The following is a 20,737-nucleotide window of genomic DNA, read 5'->3' on the forward strand; positions in this document are numbered from 1 at the left end:
CTCTCCTTACGACCTCCTTCCGTCCCATTCAGGGACAGCCTGCTTTTCGTTTAGCCCTAGATGGTTGGCCAAAAAGTACAAAATTTGCCAATATGTCATCCCTCATCTGCAGAGTGTGTCTCAACCTTTTTTCTCATTCAGTTATAGCCCTAGAAAGCAGGAAAGAACTACACTTTTCATACAGCTCACTGTTTGAAATATGGTTATACAGATGGGTACCCAGAACATCTGTACACAATGTATCTGGAAAATATCAAACAAATCCTTCATCCTTTTGAGTGCCCACGTTTCAGAACCATACTTGATCACTGTCATCATTGAATCTTTCAATACTCTAATGTTGGTTCACAGACTTATCTTTTTATTCTTTCAAACTTTTTTCAACTGTGAAAAAAAACCTGGGTGAATCTTCACTGGATTCACCACTTACTAATACTACTGCCTAGGTAAGTGAAGCTGTCCACTTGATCGATCTTCTCACTACACAACATCAAGTCTGATCTATTTTTTAAATGGAGGAATCATCCCCAAAAAGGCAAGTCATCTGACTAAAAATCGTATCATTAGAATTGGCATATTAGACAACCCTAGTGTAGATGTCTTGAGCTCTGTCTAAATAAATATGGAAATTTACTTTTTCTCAGAAGAAAGATCATGAATACAGGTTTAATTCTTTTTTCCCAGGGCTGATTATTTCGAACTTATGATATTAGAATACTGGAAGAGGTTCATTTGAACTAAAAGTAATAGTTCTAGAGACCTTTTTAAATGACCAAAAAGATTTTGTCACAGGAAAGTGATGTTTTCTGCCATTTTGTGGCACCAAACTATAATTTTGCTCCAAAGAGGACCAATTTACAATCCACTGAAAATTTTGAGATAGCCAATTGATTTAAAAGTATCAAACACTATATTTTATGCTTTCTAGTTGCAGAGGAATTGTTCCTGAAAAGTTACATAGTCCATACAAGATAAATGGGTAACATGGATATGTATCTTAATCCTTGATTTAACCAAGTTAAATCACTTGATTTTTCAGGAAGTTATCTACTGCGTCTGTGGTAACAGACGAAACTACCGTGTCTGGGCAACTGACGATCCTAGGACAACCCCAACTTGGGGCGAAAATCCACACGGTTGTTCCATTCCGATAAAAACCACCCTACACTTTGGCATGCTAAACATCTGAACACTTGCCAAACAGGGAAAACTAAATCTTGCCTTTAGAGAACTACAGAGGTACAATTGGGATGTTATCAGCCTCTCTGAGACTCACCTCCCCCAAACGAGTGAGGAAAACCTCTCTGTAGCCTCCCTCCCTCCTCCCTCTTTGTATCACCAACTGCAAAAAAATATCTAATCTCTTTCACCCCAGTCTCGGAAAGAATAGCCATCTTACAACTGAAGGGAGCTGCCAAGAATATCACTATTGTCCAAGTCTATGCCCCAGACTCTGCCAGAAGTGAGGAAGAATGCAATGAATTCTATTTCAAACAGTTCGTGGTAACGAACTGTAAGTAAGGAGCGACCTGGCTCAATCGTAACCGAAACTCTAAAAGACGGAATTTTGATACCAATCGATACATCAAAAGAATCATATTTTAGTTCTGATTTCAAAAATATAAGTTTCATCAAGTTTAATCTTATCCATCAAAAGTTACGCGCCTCAGAAAATTTGGCTTATTTTCGAAAAAAGGGGGAAAGACCCCCTAAAAGTTATTGAACCTTAATGAAAATCACACCATCATATTCAGCGTATCAGAGAACCCTACTGTAGAGGTTTGAAGCTCCTATCTATAAAAATGTGGAATTTTCCATTTTTTGCCAGAAGAAAGATCACAGATGCATGTTTATGTTTCTTTTTTTTCCCCCAGGGTTAATGGTATTGACCCAGTGGTCCTAGAATATCGTAGGAGGGCTCATTGGAACTGAAATTAAAAGTTCTAGTGCCCTTTTAAGTGACCAAAAAAATGGAGGGCAACTAGGCCCCCTCCCACGCTCATTTTTTTCTCAAAGTCACCCAATTAAAATTTTGAGATAGCCATTTTGTTCAGCATAGTCAAAAATCTAATAAACATGTCTTTCAGGATGACTTAATCCCCCACAGATCCCAGGGGAAGGGCTGCAAGTTATGAACTTTGCCCATTGCTTAAATATTGTATTGGTTATTGGGAAGTATACAGACATTTAAAGGAAGGATTTTTTTCTGGTGGGGGGGGGGGGCTGGAGGAGGGGGTTACTCGGGAGAATCTTTCCGTGGAGGATATTTCTTTGGGGTAAGGTACATTTCTATGAAGGGGGCACCGGATTTCCAAGCATTATTTAAAAAACGATCAGAAATTAAATTTAAAAAAAAACAAGTTTTTTCAACTGAAAGTGAGAAGCAACATTAGAACTTAAAACGAACAGAAATCATTACGTATATGAGGGGGTTCTCCCCCAAGTCAATACCTCGCTCTTTACGCTACAGTTTTTTTTAGTGCTTTCAAAAGAGCTATCTTTTAATGTACAGAGCGTAGTATTGACTAAGGGGAGAACCCCCTCATATACGTAATAACATATACGTAATAAAAAAAACAATAATAAAAAAAAGAAGCGATACAGCTCAATAGTAATCAAAACTTTTAAAAACGGAATTTTGATGTCAATAAATGTATCAAAAGAATGGGCTTATAATGCTGATTCTAAATATATAAATTTTATTAAGTTTAATATTACTCATCAAAGGCTAAGAGCCTGAAAAAATTTACCTGATTTTTTAAAGAGGGGGGAAACATTCCCTACAAGTGAAAGAATTTTAATAAAATCACACCGTCAGATTCAGCGTATCAGAAAACCCTAGTACATAGATTTTAAGCTCATATCTGCAAAGATCTGCAACTTTGTATTTTTTGCCAGAAGAAAAATATACAAATATAGAAGTTCGTTATGTAAGTTAATTTGTAAATTACGTCAAAACCAAATTTAGAGACAGCCATTTAGCAAAGGGAAAAGTAAAATTTTTATGAAAATTTTGTTTACTTATTCAATGACGGTGAGCCAAAATTAAAGCTGCATTAACTATAAAACGATCAGAAATTAAATAAAAAAACACAAGTTTTTAAAACTGAAAGTAAGGAGCTACATTAAAACTTAAAACGAACAGAAATTATTCCGTATATGAAAGGGGCTGTCCCCTCCTCAACGCCTCGCTCTTTACGCTAAAGTTTGACTCTGTCTCATAACTTTATTTTTTAAAACAATAAAACACTTTAGCGTAAAGAGCAAGGCGTTGAGGAGGGGACAGCCCCTTTCATATACGGAATAATTTATGTTCGTTTTAAGTGTTAATGTCACTCCTTACTTTCAGTTTAAAAAATTTGTTTTTTTTTATTTAATCACACTACAAAGCGTTATTGACCAAATCCATAAGAAAAATGTACTGATTGCAATGAGAGATTTTAACGCTATAGTAGGTATAGATAACACCAGTCAGTCAAATATAATAGAATGTTTTGGTCACGGGAAACTCAATGCGAGAGGCAAACAATTGCTTGCCTTTTGTCAAGAAAACAAGTTATTTGTAACGAACACATTGCTCAAACACCGCCATCGACGTAAAGTGACCCGGAGATCCCCAGACGGTAAAAGAACATGATCGATTATATGCTGATATTAAAGCGCTGGAAGTTCTCTGTACTAGACACAGTAGCATTAACTGAAGCAGACTTTAACTCTGACCACACTCTCCTGATGTCAAGGTTCATCTGCTGCAGAATCCCAAAAAAAGGCAGACCTACACTTCCACTCTGTCTGAAAAATTCTGAGAGATCCTGGAAAATCATTCTCCCTTGACCACTGCTAATAAGATAGACTCCCTGACTAAGCAGGCCACATCAGCAATCATAGAGAGAGAGAGAAGGACGCCCTCAGACAGAAAACTCCCAATGAAAAACCATGGATCACAGATGAGATCATTGCACTACATGAGGATAAGCAACTTTTTTGTAATAAATCCAACTGACACAGATGGGATACTTACAAGCTCCTCAAGAGAAGAATAAAACGAGAGATCAGAAAGGAACTAGATAACCACCGGCAGAAGAAATGCTAAGACTGCAAAATACTTTTCAAGAAGGGAACAGTGGAGCAGTTCTCAGAATGGTATGCAAGTTAAGCCAAAAAACAGAGCCACAAACGTCAGAGATCCTGGACAGAGACGGAAATGAGATCAATGATTCAAAAATGACACTTGAAAGATAGAAAGAATACTTTAATCCACCAGTAGCTGCAGATCCTGAAATACTAACCAGCTTCCCCATACCCAACCAATAGCTCAGATCACCACCCCCACTCAAGTCATAAACTGAGTCAGCAATCAAGTCACTCAAACATGGAAAAGCCCCTGGTCAAGATAGAGTCACCACTGAACTCATTAACGTCAGATCAGATAGTGTAACTGATCTGTACCATGTCATTGTACCTCCAGTGTGGGAAACCAGCCATGTACCTAGTCAGTGGTGCAAGGCTGCCATTGTACCCATTCACAAAAAGAGGTCAAAGAAAGACTGCAAAAACTACTGTCCAATCAGCCTCATGACCCACCAGTCACATGTCCTAACAAAAGTCCTACTCTAACACATACAAGCAGCAACTGCCTTTGCCATTGGAGAATATCAGGCCGGCTTCCACCCTGGGATATCAACAATCAATCAGATATTTGTTGTTTGACAACTCATGTAACAATACATTGAATTCAACCAAGAACTATACCAACTATTCATTGATTTCTGTCAGGTATTTGACCTGATATGGCGCAAAGGAGTCTGGCATATTCTCCTTCACTACGGGATCCCTTGTGAGGTAGTCCAAATAATCAAGAGTCTGTATCCTACAACCAGCTCTGAGGCCATAACCGCTTATGGGTTGTCACAAGAGTTCACAACTGCGTCAGGAGTTCTCCAGGGTTGCATCTCATCACCACATCTCTTCAACCTGTTTCTAAATGGCATTCCGTCACTCATACACTTGGAATATAGCACAACAATAGGAGGGCTGCTAATAGACAATCTTGCCTACATTGATGTACTAGCCAACTCTACACAAGAACTGCAGGCACAAGCTGATAACCTCTACAATACCACAAAACCGTTTGGGGGGGGGGGATTAATACCAGCAAGACCAAATTCATGGTAACTAAAAGACGTGAACTGGACAACCCGCCCATTATCACTTTAGGCAGGAGACAGATGGAAACGGTAGACGACTTTCTATACCTTGGTAGCCAAGTCTCCTCAGATAATTCCCACAGCTCTGAGGTTAAACATCGACTTGCACTTGCTAGCTCTAGCTTCCAAAGACTAGCCAACCTCTGGAAAAGTATCCACCTATCCAACAAACTCAAGTTGCACCTATTCAACAGTTTAGTAATCCTCATACTTATTTATGGATGCAAAACATGGAACCTGAAAAGCAAAGATCAGAGAAAACTACTAGCTTTTGAGATGAGATGCCTCCAGTGCATTGCTAGAATCAAATACACTGACCAAATCAGACATGTGGAAGTACATCAAAGGCTCCAGTCCATTGAAACCATTCTCTTTAAAATCAAGAATCAACAACTGCCCTGGTTTGGCCACGTCAAGTAAATGGAGCCAAGCCACCTACTGAACATCACTCTTGAAGGATCCCTCCATGGCCTTTGTCCACAAGGCAGAACTTACAACGATGGATGGAGAACTTCCACTTCAACAACGTCAAGATAGCCCAGTTATCATGTATCACACCAGACAGAGCAATGTACTGAGCCCTTACTCATGAACTAGCAAGAAGAGTGGCCCCAAAACAACCCACGATGATGGTTGGGACCTAAGTAAGCAGTAAGTATGTTCATTGGTTCATGCTTGTGCACCAGTGGTGGGTGATTATGCAAGCAGGAGGTGAAGATGCCCAAAAGGTGGTCTGGTGTATTCCTCTTTGGAAAATTTCCTCCTTTAGAAAGTTCTCCCTGCATGTAAAATTGAGCCTCCAAAGGGAAATCAAGACAAATAAAAAGAATAAAGAGAAGAAGGGATTATAGAAATTCTACTTATATTCCAAAATACATGCATAAATAACTGCTGCAAAAGCAAACAGTTCATTCTTAAATAAATAAAAAAAATAAATGACCAGGGATTTTCAGTTTAACATACATATACTGATATTTATTGCTTAAAGCATGAGTCAGCAACCTTTTGTTGTAAAAGGGCCAAAAGGTTATGTTGGGATGTCACGCGGGCCGCAATTAGGTCAAGTGTCATTACACTGTAGTCTAGTATTGTAGGTATCATAGGTAGCGCAACAGCGCTGCCTAAGTAAAGAACAATGTTGGCACAATGCATTATTTTTTTTCTTTAGACCAGGGCACTTAGTATCAAAGGAGTTGTTGTAGAAACTTCGAAAAGGACTTATTAGATTGGAAATTAGAGTGGCTTGTGCCCTTTTTAATAGTCAAAAGTGATTGGAAGGCAAGTAACATCCCTTCTATGCCCACCATTTCCACAAACACTTTCAATCAAAATTTTGAGATAGCAATTTTTTTCAGCGTAGTTGATTTCTAGATAAAAATTTTGTTTTTGAGGAAGACAGTCCCCCACAGCCCTTACGACAAGGTTTGTAAGTTATGCCCAGGGAGCATATAAGGTTTTCATAGAAAGTTGTTGTAGAAACTTCAAAAGAGGCTCATTCGATTGGAAATTGAAATACCTAGTGCTCTTCTTAAGAGTCAAAAGTGGTTGGAAGGTAACTAACACCCCTTCCATGCCCACCATTTCCCCAAATACATCCAACCAAAATTTTGAAATATCCATTTTGTTCAATGTAGTTGAAATTTTTTTTAATTATATCTTTGATCAGGAAACTCCCCCTGCAGTTTTCAATGCAGTCTTCAAAATTCTGATTGGATGTGTTTGGGGGAATGATGGGTGTGGGGGGCAAGTAGCCCTCCAATCACTTTCAACTATTAAAAAGGGCACTAGCCCTTTGAATTCACAATCGAATGAGCCTGTTTTGAAATTTCTTCGACATTCTATAAAAAACCTTATATGCCCTCAGGGTATAACTTAATACCTCTACCCTGAGGGTTGTGGGGGAGTGTCCTCCTCAAATACAAATTTTCTATCTGGAAATTAACTACACTGAACAAAATGGCTATCTCAAAATTTTGATTGAATGTGTTTGGGGGAATGATGGGCGTGGGAGAGGGGTGGGGGGGGGCTAGTTGCCCACCAATCCCTTTCGACTATTAAAAAGGGTACTAGCCCTTTGAATTTTCAATCGAATGAGCCTGTTTTGAAGTTTCTATGACAACGCCTTCTATAAAAACCTTATATGCCCCCAGGGCATAACTTAAAACCCTTGCCCTGAGGGTTGTGGGGGAGTGTCCTCTTCAAAACACATTTTCTATCAGGAAATCAACTACGCTGAACAAAATCGCTATCTCAAAATTTCGATTGGATGTGTTTGGGGGAATGATTGGCGTGAGAGGGGGAGGGGGGGAGGCTAGTTGCCTTCCAATCACTTTCAGCTACTGAAAAGGGCACTAGAACTCTTGATTTCCAATCGAATGAGCCCCTTTTGAAGTCTCTTTGACGCCCCTTCTATATGGAGGAGCCTACTTTAAAGAAAAAAAAAAAAATAAACTGTGCATTGTGTCAACATTGTTCATATATGGCCTAAGGGTATAGCTTGATACCCTTGCCCTGAGGGTTTTGGGGGAGTATCGTCCTCAAAGAGATATTTTCTATCTGGAAATCAACTACGCTGAACATAACGGCTATCTCAACATTTGGAGGGGATGTGTTTGGGGGAATGATGGGCGTGGGGGGGCTAGTTGCCCTTCAATCACTTTCGACTATTAAAAAGGGCACTAGCCACTCCAATTTCCAGTCGAATGAGCCCATTTAGAAGTTTCTATGACAACTACTTCGATACGAAGTGCCTGTGTATGGAAAAAAAAAAAAAAAACATTGTGCCCACATTGTTCTTTACTTAGGCATCACTAGCGGGCTGCCTATGAAAAGACTATGTACATATGAAACGAACAGAAATTAATCAAAAAAACTTTTTGCACAAAATAAGTTTTTCAAAAAAAAGTGCATAACTTCGTTTAACTGAAAATGAACAAATATATAACGAAATAATCCACCATCCATACAAGTAACATAAATAAGTACTAATACACAGATAATCATAAAACAAACATACATTTAAGTACGTCAAACCCAAAACGAGCAGAAATTAATATGAATATGGTTCGAAACCTTATGATCTCTAAAACCCAGAATATGACTTTTACTTTACTGAAAAAAATTCTTTTAAATGTTTTCACTTTTATAACTTTAAGAAATCAAAAATTAATTAAGATTTTAGATAAATATCAGCATAGATAGATAGATAGATAGATAGATATTTATTGCAATAAAAGCCACTTAATTCTGGTGTCAGTTTAATATACATATGTATATTAAACTGACAATGCACATTTTTTCAGTAAATTCATTTGAATTTTTTTCAGTAAAAAAAATAATGCTGGGCTCAAACAACTGCCTTGTGGCACACCACTCAAAATCGGGTTCTCACATGAAAGTGCACTACCAACTATAACTTCTGGTAATGGCCTGATAAATAATCTGTAACCACGTTAAAGTTCTACTGCCTTGATTATACTTTCACATTTTTTAAGCAACAAACTAATTGAAACTTTGTCAAAGGCTTTAGAGAAATCAATGTACAAGCAATCAAACTTCAAACCAAAATCAGCCATATTTTGGAAATCTTTTACAGCTTCTAGCAACTGCATATTGAATGACCTGCTTTTTCTGAAACCATGTTGTGATGGATGCCATAATTTATTTTGCTTGAAGTAATCCTGTATCCAATATACAATAATCTTTTCAAGAACTCCCAAAATAGAGGTGTTTGAAATTGGACAATAATTTCCAAATTGGGATTTAAATCCTCCTTTATGGAGTGGCTTTATGACTGTTTTTTTTTCATGCTAAGGGGCATTTACCACTCAATAGACAATGGTTAAACAAAAACACAAGAGGTTCAGCTAAACACATGGCTACCTTTTGAAGAAAAGCATTAGAAATACTATCTATATATGGAGCTTTATTAAAAGAAAGGTCATGGGAGAATTTTTAAAACCTGCTCTGAAGAAATATCAGAGTCATCAAAGGGCACTTTGTCTGAAACAAAAGGCATTTTGCCAAACAAAATTTATACTAGCTTCTTCTACTGCTTTCTTGCAAATTGGAAAATGATTAATGTGAATATATCCTTGAGGTGATGAATATGTTTTAAAAATAGATCTTGACTGATCCAACTGGATAGTGAGACTCCACCTGCTGAGCTTGCTGGAGCACCAGTTAGCACATGAGACTGAACATTTTTCCTTTGAAATATAAATTACGGTGGTAAATACTGACTGCTTGCAGAAACAGTCCCAACCATGGTCACAAGAACAGCTCTCTCTGATGATGTTGCCTTGCACAATATCATCTGACCCCTCTCCCTAAACACTTAAGAACATGAACTGTGGTCACAGAATTTTCGTCACATTTGTACATGTCACAAGCATTAAAAGGAAGTTTTTCTAGAACTGACTTTGGGTTTGAGAAGAACTGTTCAATGTTGACTCTGTTAAAGGTTGTTGCATGACCAAGACCCAAGCTTTTGGGTTTAGACTTGCATAGTAACAGTCATCGATTTTAAGCTCAAAAACCTACCAGCCAGTCAACCCCTGTCTTTTTGGCATTGCTCCAGTTTTGAGGGATTGTCTTGTTGCTTGCTATAGCAAAGTAGTTGATGCAGTCAAAGCCGCATTCAGTGGTAATTGCAGTTATATGTAGTTAGGGTCGCGGTCACTATCAGTCACAGTCACAAATATTTGCAGTTACGAATAGTCACAAATTCAAACAGTTAAAAGCAGTCACAGTTTGAAAAAGTCATAGTAGTAGTAGTAATAATTGCATAAGTAGTAGTTGTAGCAGCTCTTAAAGGTTCAATTTATTGCTTTCAGCTGTTTTTCAGATATTGTTCATATGCCCTTTTGAGAACCTGCACGCATAGAGTACATATTAACTTTGTTCAATATACTTGGCAATATCCCTTGATAGTTTCGCCTTAATGCCCTTAGCTATCCTATATATATTGCAGATGGACCATTCCAAAATCCATATTTAGTTATAAATCCCTTTCAAGAGGTCCCTAAGTTTCAACTTAATACCTTTATCTGTTCCAGAGATGCTATAATATGCCCTTAGGACAAACTTGGACAGACATAGTCTTTTGGTTTAGTTCAACATCCCCAATAATATGCTTTGAATGCTCCAATGTACCCCCTTTTTTCCTGGGATATTGCACATACACCCTTTTGATAATCTGGATATGTATTGTATTTTTTGATTTAGTTTTACTCCCCCTCTAGTTTCCCTGAAAGTGGAAACTTAATACTTATTCTGTTTCTGAGATATTGTATTTATGCTCCTTTGACAACCTGGATACACTTAAACCCTTTTGAAAAAATTACCCTTGATTTTGTAGATGGGTTTGACCTGGTACATGCTGGGAAATGTTCTAGTGTGACTATATTTTCCCATCCCACTATATACCAGATGATACCATCTGCAAAATCAAGCATTGTTTTTTCCTCTGAATATTTGCCACAAGATGACCACCTAACATGACCAGATAATTTGGCTTTCATTTGGTACCCCAAGCACTAAAGCTTACTGAACTAAAAAAGAATAAACCAAGAAAATCCAAAAAGAAAAAGTATTTTTGGGGGTGTATTTCCCAAAATTTGAGAAAGGTTTGCTCAAAAAAAAAATTTTACCATACCAAAATAAATAGTCTGGACCAGATAGTTGAAAATCAAACTAACTATGCTAGATGATGCTTACAGATTTTTCAAACATGCTAGATGGCAGAATGCTAGATGGCACCCCCTTTCACTTTGTTGTGTATTGCTATGGTGAGTAATATGCTCTGTCAGATGTGTTGTGGCAAGGGTCTTGCAGGCTGCACCAATACACCTTGTGGGCTGCATGCAGCCCACAGGTTGCCGACCCATGCCTTAAAGTATCAATAAATTTTTTTATTAAAGTAAAAAAAGTGAAAACATCTAAAATGTATTTTGTTTTCAGTAAAGTGCAAATTATGTTCTGGTCTTTAGAAGACATGGGGGTTGTTTACTCATGTTAATTTTGCTTGTTTTGTGGTTGACTTAGTTATTTATTACAATATATATGTGTTTTGGGTTTCATTTATTTATTGGTGGTGATTTTTGGTAGTTTTATGCTTGGAAGATTATTTGACTTTACTTCAACTCATTTTTGGTCTAATAGAGCTCTTTACTTTTCTTTGAAAAACTTGTTTTGCAGAAAAGTTTTCGAAATTAATTACAAAAAAAGCTTAGGGTAAGACACCCAGTAGTCAGACAGCTAATCACTACTTCAACAGGTAAATCAGTATAAAATATATATTATACAACCTAAAAATTGGATTTTTCACCATTGAATTTGACAAAATTTTCTTCATAAGAATGTGATTTGCTTCAATATTTTACCCATAAATAATGTTGAATATTTTAAATACACTGATAGTCAATAATGAAGCCTAATTTTGAACCCACATTTAAAGCTTTAGCCTAATCTTGGAAAATACTGGCCAATTTTGGACACAGGATAGCACCTAAATCACATATAGAATCAATCTTGGATAGATTAACCTTATATTGCACTTGCTACCAATATGAACAAATCCAGTGTACATCAGTCAGTAATGAGAGGACTGCAGGACATCTGCTACATCCTATTGTGTGAACCATGGTTTAGTCACCCAGTCCTTGTCAAGATTTGATTTGAAAGTGTTGATGGTTCCTGATCCCACTATTGTTTTGCTTAGACTGTTCTGCAGACTTATAATACTGTTGTAGAAGAAATGGTTTCTTTTTCTCATCTTGGTATGCTTGCAGAACAGCTTTGCTGAATGACCTCTGGTACTTGATAATCAGGCAGGCTTGTATATGCCATTGTCATCAGACTGGAGCAGCTTGTAGGTCATTATCATGTCACCTCTTTGTCAATGGTATGTTAGAATTGTTAGCTTAAGGATCTGCAGTTGATATGCATACTCTTTATCTTTGAGGCCCTTATGCATTTTGTTGCCTGTGTTTGGACAGATTTGAGAGCCATCTGGTCAGTTTTGTTAATTGGCATGGCCATGTACATTCCAAACTCCAATCTTGGCCTCACCAAGCTCTCAGAGTTTAGTGATTATTGCTGGGGATGTACTGGTGATTGCGCACTTGATGATACCAAGAGTTTGGTTAGCCCCTGCTACTGCAGCTTGGGTGTAGCAGTTGAATTTAAGGTCTTCATCTACAATGACCCCCAAATATCTTTCTGAGGTACTATTGGTAACTGGTTGTGTCACACCAGCGTTTGATGACATTGAAGATTGCTATTGCAGCTTATTTCTTCCAAAATGGAGAACCTTGTACTCTTCAACATTAAACTCAAGCCTCCATATATTGGCCCAATTTGCAAAAGCTGTCTAAGTCTGACTGCATTGAGGCCACACCCTGGTATGTGTTGACAGGACCAATAGATTTAATCTAAGACAAGTGTTGTGAAGCAGAATGATTGTATTTGAACAGGCTAGGTCTTAGGGGTAGCTGTTATCTGAAATTAAATGTTGAAAACAAAGTTCCCAAAATTTCAGTCAGACAATCCCAACTAGTCTAGACCTAAGTATCAGCAAATCCCAAACTTATATATATAATGTCCAACATTAGAGTCTGTTGTACAGCAAATTTCAGTTTACAGGCAAAATCCAGGTACAAAGAGTGGGAGGATCAGCATACCATTGCATTGGTAATAACCATTAGATTTGGAAATAGCACTGAATGAACAATCATATGGTATCTTTCTTGTTTTTGCTACCTGATTTATGTGTTGCAATAGAATATTACCAAAACAAGGCCTATAGCTCCAGGAAGTTTCATTATGTTAACTTGACTGCTTTCCAATATGGAAAAAAAGGACTTAGATTTTGACATAAATAAGTATTTAGCAAATTTCAAGACTCAAAGGTCTTCCCTTGGGTCTTTTTTGTGGTTTAGGCTAGCCTAGATCTATTTCTAAAAGTTTCAAATCCCCCTTTGGAGGGGGATAGCTGGATGCATGGGCCAAGCCTACAATTGGGACTGTTGAGAATTGAGAAGGAAACAAGTTAAGAAAACGGTTCTTACTTCATAATATAAAAACAATTGTATTTAGCACATTTCAACTACAGCTCCATTATACTTTACCCCCCCCCTCTTTTGTACAAATATATAGCTCAAATTATATATTTCCTCTACATTTTGCCATGCATAACTCTTGTTTCAACCCATGTGCCTATGTAATGAAAAGGGCTGGATCAACTAGGTGCAGGGCCCCCTCTATGTATTGAATTTTTAAGTAAAATCCAGCATATATATATATATATATATCATGTTCACAACTGTTCACAACTGATCTAAACTCATAGCTGTTCACAACTGATCTAAACTGATGACAACTGACCTAATAATTTAAAAGATGTAAAAGGCATTCTTCAACATCTCCATTAGGGTTTAAAAAGTGCATTTGATAATATGATTATGGGTCAAAACCACTTTCAAGGGTCTGTGATGAGTGTACAGCTAAATTGATTTTGTGATAAATTTGTCCATCTCTTTTCAAAATATTACAACTATTTATGGTTTGATCATTGCTTACATTGAATGAAGCTAAAGCAAAACATGATTTTCAGTTTTACATTTGTTTATGGAGCTCTTCAGATAGCAAGTGATGCCTTATAAAAGGCCAAACAAATTCATTTGGAGATTGTTGATGCAGGATTGCAATTTGACTAAGTATACAGCAGCCCCAAGTAAATTATCTTTGTTGGCTACTTTTTCTGCAGGATAATGGACGACTCCACAGTGAATAAATACAGAGCTGAAGGGTCCCAATGGACATCTTTGTAGGATTTTACTGGGTTTTACACCACAGTTTGGTGGCATAAAAGATTGTGAGGGTTTTGTTCTTCTAACATAATTTTTTTTGTTCTGCATTTTCATTTTGACTTGTTCTGATTTTTGTTGTCTTCTAAAAGCACAGTTCTTTGTTTTTTACTGTAATTATTAACACTTTCTCATACTCACTTTAGCTTTTCTGCTAACCCTACAATTCTGTGTTCTTCACTTTCATTTTTGACATGTTCTGATTCCTAATGTTGCTTGTAATTCTTGGTGCTGATTATCTTCTAACTGTATCTTTCTTTGTTCTCATTTTTGTATATATACTAACTACACATTTTTTTGTTCTTCAATTTTCCTGTTGATGTGTTATGATCCTCATTATTGCATGTCTTGAATCCCCAATTTTTTTTGGTTGTTCTTTTTTGTTTTTTAGTTGTTGATTCTCACTGCCAATTATCTTTTACCTGCATATTTCTATACTCTTCACTTTTGTTTTTGATTTGTTCTAATTGTTGGTTTGGCTAATATTCTAACTACATATTTCTTTGATCTTTATTTTTGTTTATCATTGCTTCAGACATTTTTTTAGTGTCTTTTACATCAGCTGCTTGGATTAGCTTTGTCACTTTTGATGGTCTAGGTTGTTCTTTGTCACCTATACATTTGCATTTCTCAGGTTGTTCTCTTGATCTTGTTTCATTTGATGGTTTAGTCAGTTCAGTTTGAGCTTATGTTTTTGTCCTCTTTTGTTCTGTTTTGTGCACTTTTTTTCTTATGTTAATTTATATTTGTGTCCCCTAGATATCATTAAACTGCTGAAAATTCCTTTTAAAATTTATATCACCAAATATGGGCATAGGCTATGAATTTATATATCCTATCTAAATTTTTGTTCTGCAAATTCTTCTAAAATGGCTTTAAAATCCATTTTCCTTGCATCTTAACTTTCAATCAACATAGCTGCTAGACTATTGGTAAATTTTTACCAAATCATATTATTGAGTTTCAAATAAAGTGAATATACCATTTGATGCCTTTTTTATGATGATTACGCATATAACAACCATTTTTATCATAAATGAATTTTAGTCCCCCCCCCCTATATATGTCAATTCAGGATATATATTTGCACATATGGGGGTGGGGCTGAAAATCATTTCCTATAGAAATGATTATTATATTTGTAATCAGCATAAAAAAGGCATCAAATGGTGTATTCACTTTATTCCTAACTCAATAATATGATTTGGGATATATTTACCAGACTATTTAGTCTATCCTGATTTATTGTTGATATCAGGTAGTTTTTTTTATTGGTTTTATCATGGAAAATGATCTCTATCCAGAAGCAGCCTTACTGGAATTGTTAAGAACATTTCAAAAAGCAATTGTTCGTTTTGATGGTAGCGGCAGGGCCTTTTCAAATGTGGGTCCCATTTATTCCAATTGTGACTTTATCTGGCCCTGGTAATGAATCACCTGTGACAAAATCAAAAACCAGAAATCACATGGGAAATACATAATTTGGGCTGCAAATTTGTTCATTAGGAGGGTTGGAGTAAAGTGAAGCTGTAGTCAAAATGTTTAGGCCTAAACTATAATTATTCTGCATAGGCTAGGTCTAGCCTATTATGAAGCAGACCTAAGAATTGTTTTCTTAACATATTTCTTTCTCAATAGCCCCTAATCTAGAACTTAATTGAAATTACCCCCTAAAAAGGCGTTTTTAAAATCTAGGGAGCATATGCCCCCCCCCCCCAATTGACCCTAGGGTAAGACACCCAGTAGTTGGCCACCTGCCTATTCTTGGACAGAATCTTTTATACTATTTTAATAACCAATTTACAATGAGCTGTTTGTATGTCCAAGTTTAGGCAGAATTGTCACTTGTTAGTAAATTCAAAAATAGGAGGCACTGTACAAGTGAAATTATTTGAATTAGTAACCTACTTGTTCAGAAATTCTTCAGAAATTTTTTGATACAAAAATTAAGTTTCTAGGTGGTATAATACAGTAATTAGAGTAGTTTAAATGTCAAAAAGTTTTCAAAGTGATTAAATTGTCCGACTACTGGGTGTCTTACCCTACTGCCTGTAGGACTAGGCTACTGGTTATGTTTTAAACTTTGAAATGCAAATCTGCATCAAATTAATAATATTTGATCCTTTTTTTGTTACGGTAAAGACTTCATAAATGAATACCTTACAAAAATAGACTGCTTTCGTTAAGAGAAATGAGCTGATTAATTGATCGCTTCAAGGTTTTCTTTGATTTAAAATGTTTGCCAGAAGTCCCGTGTTTTCGACAGGACAGCCATAACAAAGATCTGCAGCTCAAAATGTGACATTAAACCCGGGATTTTCATTAGGGTTTGATCACAGGCAAAAAGCATAATGACACAGACGTCTGTGTGCGATTGTGATCTATCTTACAATGGTGAAAAAAGGGTAAGGTATCCTGGTTTCTTTTCCCTGTTTATGATGACGTTAATGTGTGTTAGAAGCCTGATAATCTCAGGAAAGGTAAGCACCAAATCAGTTGGTACCATAAAATTATCTCAGTTGAAAGTTTATATTACATGCAATTTTCTGTGGTTTTGATGTGATTATTCGTTTTAATTTCTGTTCGTTTGAAGTATAAATTATTAAATGTCTTTATTGTTTCCCTTATGGATCTTAACATGTGTCTTAACTTTTCTTAGAATTTATTCTTGATACTGTTCTATTAGCTAGGCAACATGCGAGAAGTGAAGTTTTGTTAAAGCTAATGAAATAAAACAAAACATGATGAAATACATAATATTTTAGAAACAAATTTTGGCTATATATTTACACATTAGGGAGGTGGGGGTGAAGCATAGCATATACTAAATACGTAACCTAGCCTAGGTACCTTTTCCCCCCCTAAACCCCAATAAACTAAAGTTTAAATATAGTTCCTGGAGTGAGAAACCCTTTGTTTATTCAGTGTCTCATAGGAAGTACTGGGTAATGCTTATTTGATCTTTGCTTTTCTCGAGTGGCTGTCTCGTGTGATGCCTAGCTAATAGAACAGTACCTTTTTTTATTTAGCAATACAATGAAGGCGAAATCAAAAACACAGCTGAATCAAATGCTATATGTAGTCTCATCAATTGAGACTTGTGGCAGCTGTAAACCTGGGATTCAATATAGAATAGCGCTAACAGTGAAATTTTGCCCAACTGGACAAAGCCCTCTGGTGTAAGTACCAAATTCATCTCCGCACCAAAATCCAAATTTATGAAGCGACGATCAGATCAGTACTGTTATATGAAAGCAAAATTTGTACAATGAAGTACATTGATGCTGAAAAGCTAGAAGCATTTGAACATGGGTGCCTTTGGAAAATCTTAGATCTCGTGACTGATAAAGTTTCAAATAAAGAAATAAGACAACGATCTTTCCTAAAGTATTATGTAGCGTACATTATAAAAAAAAATACTGGCCCACATAGTTACAGAACATTTATTAACATACGAAGAATACCTCCAAAAAATATCATGAGCCCACTTGTCACTGGCTTCTTGGAGAAAAACCCTCTGGCAGCCAATGCAAAACCTCGCTGGCCATAATCAAGGCCCATTTTAAGCCCTTAGGTGATTATCACCTATATTGAAGAAGATGGAATTCTGAATGGTTACAGATTGTCACCCCCAATACCAAAGATAGACCTACATGGCAAGGAAAATTGTGTCAACTTTTAGGTGTCGGGAAGATTTCATGGAGCTTGTATCTTGCTGAAAGTATTAGTAAATAAGTAAAGGATGCAAAACTATGTTCTATACCTTTAGACAAGTCTTTAGCTGATACCATAATTTAGCATACATGAAAGCGAATGCATCACTTGATGCCTTTTTAATGCTCCTTCATAATGTAATAACCGTTCCTCGAGAAAATTACAATTTGAGCTCTTAAAGGGCTTAAAGAAAAATTTTCATACGTAGATGATTCGGGAATGGTAATTATTATGTTTATCAGTCTTAACAGCAAAATGAATGTCGAAAACAAAGTTGTATTAATATCCTAAAAGAGCCAGAAACCCCCTGAGAATGACGTCAGTTTTGATGTGACGTCATTATGAGGAGTTTCAGGCTCTTTTTAAAAACTTTTATAAATTTGTTTTCAAAGTGGGTAATCCACCATGGGGGTATCACATCTTTCTTAGAAGACGCCCTCCACATGTTTAATATCTCGGTGAAATCTCTTATCTTGTCTTTCATAAGTATCCCCTTAACTAAACAATCAGGAAAACAATCAAAGTGGTTGCATAAATAGAAAATCTTAATGCTCGTGTAACAACCATGGGATATGAAACAATTAAGCATCTCATTCGCTAGTTCAACATTGATTTAAGATTTATATTAGCCCAGAAAATGTAGATAACTGAAATAAATGAATTCCAAACTTTTTGCTTAGCCTCATTAAATTAAATTCGCAAAGATAGAGCCAAAGACAGAATAGGAATTGTCGTCTACTTATTCTTTGGGGGATCCGTCTGACTGACCGTTTTTCAAACAGTAAGCTCTACTTAATTGTAGTTCTATTTCCCTTTCTAATCCTACTTGGAGGAAAGGGTTTAGATGGCTAGAAACCATTCTGCTGATGAAAGAAAAAATATTGCCAAAGATCGTCCTTTTCGGCAAACAATCCAGGGCCTAACGAGAAGCAGGTCGTCCCTGAATTGTGTAAAAATAGATCGTAAAGTGGCGTTCACAAGCATCTCTAGCTAGAATCCCATGTCTAGACACGTGTCTAGCCAGAATTCAATGTCTAGGCAACGTCGGTTCACAAGTAAAATTCGGTACTTAGCTAAAACTGCAAATCTAGTTTCAAATTATCATTTCTAGCCAATCAAGAGAGCTTATGCGGGCAAAACTTTCAAAATTGTAATCCCTGTTTTTACTGTTACAAGATTATGGATGAGATAAGCGAAACAATTGCCTTAACGTACTTCACTATTATGTCTGGTGTTGTATATTTGCCTAAAATGAAAAAAACAAACAAAACAATTAATAAGAAACAAAAATTAAATTTCAGTTTAAAAATGTAAACATAAATGATGAAAATAGTGGAACTTGACACATTCCAATTGGTTGTAATCGAAAATACTAGGCATTGAGTTCTAGAGTCTAGAACTCAATGTTTAGCCAAGCGCCTTGTCTAGCTAAGCGCCGAATTTTACTTTTGAACGGTCTTTGCCTAGACATTGAATTCTGGCTAGACACGTGTTATGTCTAGATATGAGATTCTAGCTAGACACGCTTGTGAACGCCGCTTAAGAAAATAAAGAGAAATTATAACTTCTTGGGAGGGTGTAAACAGGAAGGCTTTGAATACATTGAGATGAAGGAGCCTTTGTAGCTCTGTTGGGCTCAGGTAGCATTGTGCTGCATACTTTGAGAAAAATCCTATGTTTGGTTTCTCATTGAAAGGTTCTTACTTGAACAGCAAAGGTGTTTAAATGACATTTAGCCTCTGTCATTTCACCCACAGTGTTAACTTAAGACGCATAGAATTTTGACAAAATTCTTTCAGGATTTTCTCGCCACTTTACTCTTGAAAAGTTTTCAAGGTTTATTTGTTTTAAAGGGAAATGCTAAAAAAAACTTTTTAGATCTTACAATTGAATTTATGAGATATTTCAAAAATTTAAAATAGTAATAAAATCTTTACATGATTTTTTTTTAATCCCATGTGTTTGATTTTAGTATAAGTTGTAATCTTGTCCTCTGTCTTTGGTCCTTCACTGAACGACACCAGGGTTGCTTGTTTAAAATAAAATAGACAGCAGGGTACTCTCCTCAATTATTTCTGGTATATACAAATTTATGCGCTCCGTTGATAAAAATATGAACAGATAATTAGATAAAATTGTAAAGTAAAACCAAAAAAGTACAAAATAGTCTATCAGTGTCTTTTTTTGTCTCTTTCTGCTTTTTTATGATATCATTTATTTTGATATCAATACGAAGCGTAATTTCAGTATAGGCCTAGCTTCTGGTGAAAAACTGCATTACTCAATTGGACACAAAACCTTCAATAATGGCAGATTTTGTGATATCTGAGGCTGAAGAGAGTGAGGTAAGTTTCCCATATCCTTATGCTCTTTAAAACAGTAAAAATGTAGAACCTTGTTGGAGAAGGGATGGCACTGTACTGACATAGGCTAGTTAGAAAAACAAACTCAGTTTGACTTGTTTGAAGTTGTGAGGTAAAGGTGCAGATAAGGTTCAAATCTGAAAGAAACCTGTAAAATTCTCAAAACCAACAAAAGACCATTCTTTGCTTTAAATTAAGGAAGACAAAAGCATTTTGCTTTAACCCATAGTGGATTAAGGTACAGCCTTCTAGACCATATATTGCCTATTCCACTAATGAGATTAAGCCTCCTCTAAAGTAAACATGAAAAAAGATGAAATTAATACCATTAAGCTATTAGGCCTAAACCTAGGCATACCTTACTAGGATACTAACAACTCACCTCAGCAGCATCAATCCACCTGAGGCCAGCGTAGTTATGCATGCTGCTCCACTCCAATCTATTCAAAGCCTCCCTCTTTCCATCTCCCAAGAGGTTCTTATTTCCCTTAAATCTTTCCTTATGACATCCTCCAACCCAATTCAGGAAGGATATCCACTCTTTGACTATTGGAAAAAATTAGTTTATAAGCTTATATAGAATGGT

General features: G+C 36.3%; 2 protein-coding genes across 2 annotated transcripts in view; one reads left to right on the forward strand and one right to left on the reverse strand.

The window, feature by feature from the left end:
- LOC148954282 (kelch-like protein 25) overlaps nt 1-16,282 on the reverse strand; it is a 51,609-nt gene extending 35,327 nt beyond the window's left edge. Inside the window, exon 1 of the mRNA XM_089086177.1 lies at nt 16,234-16,282. The gene's annotated coding sequence lies outside the window, so the exon portion shown is untranslated. The remainder of the gene's footprint in view (nt 1-16,233) is intronic.
- A 3,727-nt stretch (nt 16,283-20,009) lies between these two features.
- The window catches only part of Spt6 (transcription elongation factor Spt6), a 104,312-nt gene continuing 103,584 nt past the window's right edge, over nt 20,010-20,737 (forward strand). The window contains exon 1 of the mRNA XM_089086166.1: nt 20,010-20,133. Within this exon, the coding sequence (XP_088942292.1) occupies nt 20,095-20,133 (39 nt within the window). The 5' untranslated portion in view covers nt 20,010-20,094. The remainder of the gene's footprint in view (nt 20,134-20,737) is intronic.

Source organism: Artemia sp. Qi Xiang Cuo, chromosome 3 (assembly GCF_049724085.1).
Source record: "Artemia sp. Qi Xiang Cuo chromosome 3, ASM4972408v1, whole genome shotgun sequence".
NCBI classification, from domain to species: Eukaryota; Metazoa; Arthropoda; class Branchiopoda; order Anostraca; family Artemiidae; genus Artemia; species Artemia sp. Qi Xiang Cuo.